The sequence below is a fragment of the Habropoda laboriosa genome, unplaced genomic scaffold (assembly GCF_001263275.1).
Source record: "Habropoda laboriosa isolate 0110345459 unplaced genomic scaffold, ASM126327v1 scaffold57, whole genome shotgun sequence".
Taxonomy (NCBI): domain Eukaryota; kingdom Metazoa; phylum Arthropoda; class Insecta; order Hymenoptera; family Apidae; genus Habropoda; species Habropoda laboriosa.
In genome coordinates, this window is record NW_017100229.1 from 1,226,354 (window position 1) to 1,234,335 (window position 7,982).

A 7,982-nucleotide genomic window follows, 5' to 3' on the forward strand; every position below is an offset into this window, starting at 1 on the left:
AAAGAAATCGCGATCCGTACACAATTTCGCGCGACACTTCCACAGCTTCCTAAGTCTGGTGGGTCCTTCAGTTTGGCTTTTTGGTCTCTCAATCTGGCATTGGGTCCTTCAATCTGGCATTGGGTCCTTCAATCTGGCATTGGGTCCTTCAATCTGGCATTGGGTCCTTCAATCTGGCATTGGGTCCTTCAATCTGGCATTGGGTCCTTCAATCTGGCATTGGGTCCTTCAATCTGGCATTGGGTCCTTCAATCTGGCTTTTTGGGTCTTTAAATCTGGCTGTGGATCTCTCAATCTGGCTGTGGATCTCTCAATCTGGCTGTGGATCTCTCAATCTGGCTGTGGATCTCTCAATCTGGCTGTGGATCTCTCAATCTGGCTGTGGATCTCTCAATCTGGCTGTGGATCTCTCAATCTGGCTGTGGATCTCTCAATCTGGCTGTGGATCTTTAAATCTGACTTTGAGTCACTCAATCTGGCATTGGACCACTGGTGGAACCAAATTTCGAGGCTTGGAGGACTCAAATCTAGCTGATGGAACTAAAATTCAAGGCTTAGAGGATGCAAATGGTTCACTGAGGGAATTTCAGACTCCATGGATCTGAGAGGAAGATGAGATGCAACCAAGTCCATGTTGCAGTGGTCAGCTGTGAGTTCTGTGAATGGTGAGTCGCATATTTCCTTTTTCTTTTCTTTTTATATTCATTATGTATTATTTCCAGTTCAGAAATTTTACCACTTTCTTCCAGAATATACACTCGTAATTTATTTATTTGCAATGAATAACCCAATTTACTGATTTTCAGAAGTTACAAAATTTCTAATTTCTTAATTTTTACTAATTTTCAGAAGTTACAAGTATTCCTTTAGCTAGAAAAATTACAAAACGAAAATATATAATTGATGCGAGAGATTTGCTTAATGAACATTCTGTGGTAACCCATAGGTAACTGTGTCAAACAATTGTCACTGCTAATTATTATTCCACAATAGCCCATCGATCTATTCCAATTTATAATAAAGCTTCTACAGTTTCCACCAACTATTTCGAATTTTAGTTCAATTAGAAAATCAGGAACTATACCAATCCTCGACGTCCTTTGTCGAATACATATTCAGTAAGAAATTATGGAATATCCAAGTAAATCAATAGGATTCTTGACGTAATGACGAATCTTGTTAGTGGTGAATCTTAGGCAATTCGCGTCATTTCTTAAAAATTCTCCTTTTCCAAAATTAAACTAGCAAGTAAGCGAAGTTCTAAGTTAAGAACCGTGTGTGTGAGTTTTAATTTTAAGGATTGTAGTTGATAAGGTAAAATAAATTAGCCTAAGAAAATAAAAAATAATTCTATTCATCCGCCGATGGACGTCGTGGGATGCGTGCGTTTTACTTTTAAGTAGTCCATAAAATAAAATAAGTAACTATAAGATAGAAAAATTGTATCGAGTACAATGTGCGCGCTCTCTTACAGTGATACGCGTTTCTCATTCGTAGCTAATTACTAAAAATGCTTTCTACATTTTGCTATCGTCGATTCGAAACATAGAACATTAAATTCTCGATCACTCAGTTCCTGCGAGTTTATTCGCGACTTAATCACTCGCGAGTAGCGCGCGATACTCGCGAGTAAATTCGTCGTGTATGCTCGCTGGTTCTTTAGAATGATAGCGAATTTCTCGTTGCGCTCTGAATTCAATCTGACCGCGATTTATAATTTTTTGAAACCCTATCAAAGGAGAGCATTGAATTTTTCCAATCTTTAAATTAACTATGACAAAATGATTAGCGTTGCAATTTCAAATAAAATATAAGACACTCCTTAAAAATTTATGTTAAGAACACGAATTTTTGATAAAGTGTCTTATCTCCTTTGCTACGAATGAGAATCGCGTATCTCTGAAGATAGAGAGCTGCCAGTAGGGCATGTGTTTTTGTCGGGTCCCTTGCGTAGTCACCTCCTCGTGGTGGGACCTGGTAATTGGTATCCTTTTCCAAAGAAAATTCTCACTTTTGCAAAAGGATACCAAGCTAAGAACTACGCGTACCCGTTGACACTCTGATTCTCGCACACAGTTGAAAGTTTTAACTTTAAGTAGTTCGTAAGATAAAGTTAGTTAATTCTAAGATAGAAAATTGAACACTATGTGCGCGTTTCTTAATAAAATACCTTGAAAAATTATTCAGATTCTATGGTAGACATGAAAGTTCCATTTAACATCAAATTTTAACATCGATCTGTCAATAGCAAATTAGCAATCAATTGCCTACGAAACACAAAGAAGAATTTCTTCAATTTTCTGACATAAAATTTCACAAGAAGTAGCAGTAAAGGAAGATTAAATAAGAAATGCAATTCTGTGACAAATTTTTCCCAAACAGTGTTTTTAATGTGTTACACAATAAAAAGTTACATTACGTGGTAAGATACTGTATCTCATCTTATATATTTTACTTTTCAAACATTTGTATCAGACTTTTCTGCGATTTTTCAATTGCATTACGCATTATTGCAATAATTTCTATCGTTACATTTAATTCTAATTGTTTAGCAGCTTTTCTGCTGCTATCGACCCTACATTTTACTGACACTTGTGGAATCGACCCTACATTTTTTTTTTTCGTGGAGGTAGGCCGACCCTATGTGATAAACAATTGGCAACCAAACGGTGGTTCGCTAAAGCGATATATTATGAAATTAAATTAATCACTCAATAAGTATTAACATTATTCTAGAATCGAAAAAGATACGAATTCGCGTTTTTTCTTTTGATTCTTTCAATTTTTCACTCTCGTTCTACGAAAGTTTACTTCAATAATAATATTGAAAATTTTTCTGGTGATTTGGTTTAGTAGTTAGTTGTGTTGTGTATTGCCAGCTCAAATATGAGCTGCTTAAAATGTATTTTCTTGTGGCCGCCTGACAGCAACCTGTAAATCTGGCGCGACAGTGAATGTGTTAATAAGTAAATGTTGTTCAAATTATATCGTGTTTGATATCATTTTCATCAGAAAAATCTCAGCAACATGTTAAAAGAAATTCCAGATGAAAAACAGTAAAATTAAAGAAAGTATACATTTCCATTATGATTTGTCGAGCCGTGAAATCTCGTAAAGGAAACCGACTGGTGTAGCGTTACACGCTTGACTGACTGCGAGCGAAATAACATAGGCGCAGCAATGTCGCAGACGTAGGCGTAGGACCATCTAATCTATACTGTCACTTGTAGAATCCAAACTTACTGTCTCTTGTAGAGAATTTACTGTATACTGAACACAGCATGGCTGTATTCCACGGTTATTTCGCCGCGAATCCAACCGAACCCGCGTAAACTATTTTTCGGACCGAAATTCTGGCAGAAGGGTCAGAAGTAAAAGGAAGGATAACCAAAGCATCAGTGCGAAACTCCCAGATGCTCGGTGGATATAGAATATGAGGCTGAAACACGCGGTATCTCTCCGTCCCTCCTCCCGTTCAACGTAAGTATATTTAGCGGGTAAACTGATGAACTGCCGCGACACAGCGCGCGATCCTCTCTCTCTGTCTCCTCTACCCTCTCGACATCGTGCATGATCTCTCTTTTTTCTCTCTTTTTCGGTCGTTTTTGTTTCTTTTCCTTTTTTTTTTTTTTTTTTCGTACGACACAGATGCGGAACGTTGAAAGCAGCCTTTTTAGCGAACGTCCCCCCATCGTGGCTAGAGACTGCAGTGAAAGGACAGTTTTTGCTGGTCTACGACGCAATAAACCGCGTAACGAGGCTAACTACGGTTCACGGTAGACGTACGAAACGGTAAATTAAAAAGTGGGAAGGGTTCTGTGTCGTTTATCGAATTCGTGACGCTGTGTGCTGTTTTGTCAGGCCTGTTTTCCATGTAAATCGTCTGACTTCCGCGGAAGTTCGGTTAGACGCGATGCGGTCTGAGCGAGGCGCGTCTAAAATTTGCATGAGTGATACATCTCTCTCTCTCCCTCTCTCTCTCTCTCTCTCTCTCTCTGGCTGTCTATGGTGCACGTTGCTAAATTGAACAAGTAACCCTGCTCTGGTGGTACGCGCACGGTATGGTATCGCGCAGAAATAGATTAAATTAAGTTACGCCCGGCACACGGTCAGAATGAACCGCGGAATCCCCGTTCAAGTGGACTGAGCAGCTGATTTTCCCCCGTGAAACGCGGCGAAGGTAAACAATGCACGGAGAAATTCCATCGGGGAATGGAGATTAGAGGCAGATTCGCGGGATTAAATCTGACTTGAAGTTTATTCAATTGGAACGAGGCTAGGGAAGAATGTTGATTTTTAACTAGGATCCACGGTATTTACTTGTTGCGTGCTTGTACAAATTTCTCGTAAAAGCGGACCCATAAATAATATACCGAGTGCCTCTGGTGAGTTGAACGTCTAAATTATTTGCACTGCTGTAGAAGCTAAGCAGAAATGGCTAAATAAAAAAATCCCCTCAAAGTCATCTCGAAGAAAAATCACCGCAAGGTTGCCGACATTTATTTTTCTACTGTTTAAAATCATTTCTAGGCTAGGTCATAGGTCGTTGAACTCGTCTTGTCGTCAGTTACAAAAAATTACATTTAAAACCACCATGAGTGGATTTTTGTTTACCATCGCCAGTTGCACGTGATCTTTTAACACTTTTTGCAAACGAAAAAAAAAAAAAAGAAAGGTAAATAAACTAGATGGATTAAACGTATAATTGAAATTTGATTGAACGAAAATGAAAGAACAACTTTGATCCTACACTCGGTGCTTGTTATTTATTTTGCATGTTGCGCAGTGTGAAAACAGGTAAAAAAAATGAAAAAAATGAAAATCAGAGACGATGAAGGATGATGGTGGAGCGCGGCTAGTTTGCCCAGGCCGGGCGAATTAAATCAATGGGTAAGATAAACAGAGGCGTAACACCTTGCTGGCCGGGGAAAGTTACGAGATTTCATGGTGTTCCAGAGAGGCACTGGGTTGAGCTGTTCCTCGTGCTTTATTACCCACGGTTAAATGTTATATTGTACTCATACGGCGCAGTTGGTTACCGAGCATCCACGGCCCGTAATCTACGACGAAAATATTTGCCACCCTGTGTGCATCTGCTCGCCCGTGAATGCCTGAACGCGATTTATTCATACAAGCATGCACACGGCTGAACTTTATTTATGAACTTTCGTCCGTTCATTCGCCTAATGAAAACGTGTCACGTGGCCCCATTAATCCTCCCACGCATCCTTCGTATAACGAAATTGAAAGGCAATCTCGGTTGAAACGCGAATGAAATGAAAAAAAAAAAAAAAGAAAAAGAGGGAAGAAATCTAGCGTCGATATGGAAATTGCCGAATGATCCGTGGCCTGAAATTGAAAATTCCACGCGAAACTAAAGTGTCGACGAGCCGCAGCTTATAAAGGCAACTTGCAGGGTCTTGCAGGGATTCATAATGCCCTCGTTAAAGTAAACCTCTCGAAATGATCGAATTTCAGGTTGAATTTTGGCCCACGGGCGGGAACAGCCAGGTAATTCGATAACAATAATGGTCGAGCGTCAAGAGTTCGTTGCTAATCGACATCGAACCGGCTATTTTGTCCTACCTACCTACCTACCGAATATTATAATCGCTTTGTGTTACTAATAATTCCGACATATATATTTGACTGTAACTTTTGAAGTTTAATTTCGCATTACCGAGAGACCGAGGTGTGTGCGTGTGCGCGTGTGGTTGAAAGTGCAATTTACGTGTTCAAAAGCTTCTTTCCAATCCAGCCAGCCAGCCAGCCAGCCAGCCAGTCAACGAGATGAGTAATAGACACTTACTCATCTTGAAAATGGCGAGTACCAGTGGAAATTGCAGTGGTCATTCCACGCTGAATTTACGGATTAGTATTTGTCCGATTAACGAAGCGCGAAAAAAGCGTTAAAACGGCTAACGGTGTAGAAGGATAAACGATAACGATAATGAAATAACGAGAAAAGAAGGTGCCAGGACATCTAAAGAGGCGGAGAGCTTAAAGATCAGGCGGAAAGGTTCCGTGGGAGCTACTTAAACCAAGTAACAGAGACACGAAACTTAACGCTGGTACCGCATTAGCACGTTAAATGGCTACATTAAGAACTTTATAGTTAATTCAGACTGTTTCGACTATGCTATTGCTTCCGGTAAATTTCATCGTAACCACCGTTAGAATATCCTTCTATAGTGGTTTCATTAATGATCGATAAACCTCGGGTAAGTACTACGTGTCCGTGTATAGCACATGCATAAGAGAGGTGGTGAACTTTTTCTAAAGAGGGGTCGATCTTGTGTCCATTAACACGGAACGAGTCACGATCATCGATACCTTCTATTCGTGCTAGAAGCAATTAATTATACGCGTCTTGGAAGTTTCCATAAGTATTCACCCGGGTTATTAGCCTGATAATACGCTACCAATCGGGAAATTAATATTCATCCAGGAGGATGAATAGTAAATGCAGTCCGGCTGAAAGTTACTTTCGGTACGTCCATTAACGGCAATGAATATGAACGGAATTATCCGACAGCTAGGTGCAAAGAACTCCGGCAGATCGTTCGGGAGATCGTTTCTAACGAGAAGAAAAAGACTACGGTTTCACCTAATTAATACCGCATAAATAAAACTCCTATAAATTGAAACGATATTTCCTACAAAAATGGAGGAAAAAAGATTACCCCTATATAAAAGTCATTTCGTTTAAAATCAAACCAAATGGGCGCAAAGCGTAACACTTTACCGATCCTTTAAACCTATAATTAACCCCTTATCAGATAGAATTCATGCAAATCAAGAACCAGCTGTGCCTCGAAGTACTACAATCTTCTTAATATAGTGCCGCCGTAATTTCATAAATCGGGTCCATTCCATCGAATTCAGTCCGAATTTGTTAAAACCAAAATAGCCACGTATCGCGGGAATCCATCGAAACGGCGTCGTCGCGTTAAACTCTTTATGGCTGATTGAAGTCGCAACGACGGTATCATTACCGGAGCTAGCTCAGTAAAATGGATTCTAGAGAGAGGATCTATAAAACTGATCGTAGGCATCTCGGAACGCTTCGATCCTTAACGACGCCTCGTGCAGGGTATTACGCGACTGGCCTCGACAAAGCGTCGATTACGACCGCCTGTTCACCGTGTCGAATAGGATTTTGCCGTGGGTGAAACGGTCTCCCAACGAAACAGAAACATACGAGAGAGGGAGTGTGTGTGTGTGTAGTTGGTCCAGCGGCGTGACCATTGTGAAACAAACGCATATGAGGAGACTATGGAAAAGGGTGAGCAAGGTGTATATACTCACCGGCAGTTCGCACCAGCACGTTAAGCAGGATGGATAGCAGAAGGGTGGTAGCCCTGTACTCGTGTATCACGATCATCAGCCACCTCGATACGTTGAATCCTGCGTGCCACCATAGACCCGTGGCCTCGTGTACCATATTTTTCCGCCTCGCCCTATTTCACCCGGCTTCCCCTCCAATCGCCGCCTCCTCCACTTCTCCTGGCCTCATTCACCGTGTCCTTCTCTATCTCTCTCTCCCTCTCTCTCCTTCGAATCTTACGTGGAATCTCTCTGTTAGCCGAACTAGTAACCCTTTTTCACAGGGGGTAGGTTTTATCAGAAAGTAACGAAACCCGAAAATTGTCGTCGAGCAAACTCGATTCTCCACGCTGTTGGGCTTCAATACTTTCGGTGTTTCCCAGCACAGAAAGAGCAGCGTAGAAGTTTTTATCGCATTCACCTCGTTGCAATTGTTACCGTGGCACGTCCCCTCCCTCTGGATTGATTAGCGCACCGCGGACTAAGAGAAAAGTTTCTTGTTGCCCTGGAAACCCTGGCCACGGAATTGACCTCCACGCTGTGCTAACTGAAAGATCTCCCTGGTGAGAAAGTGTGTGCGTAAGAGAGAGAGAGAGAGAGAGAGAGGGAGGAGTGAACAAACCGAGGATCAATTCTGTGGATATTGTAGCGGGTTT

General features: G+C 41.2%; 1 protein-coding gene across 1 annotated transcript in view; it reads right to left on the minus strand.

Annotated features, from left to right (window-relative positions):
• The window catches only part of LOC108571377, a 34,435-nt gene extending 26,991 nt beyond the window's left edge, over positions 1–7,444 (minus strand). Inside the window, exon 1 of the mRNA XM_017933395.1 lies at positions 7,309–7,444. Within this exon, the coding sequence (XP_017788884.1) occupies positions 7,309–7,444 (136 nt within the window). The remainder of the gene's footprint in view (positions 1–7,308) is intronic.
• Between the last annotated feature and the right edge of the window lie 538 nt (positions 7,445–7,982).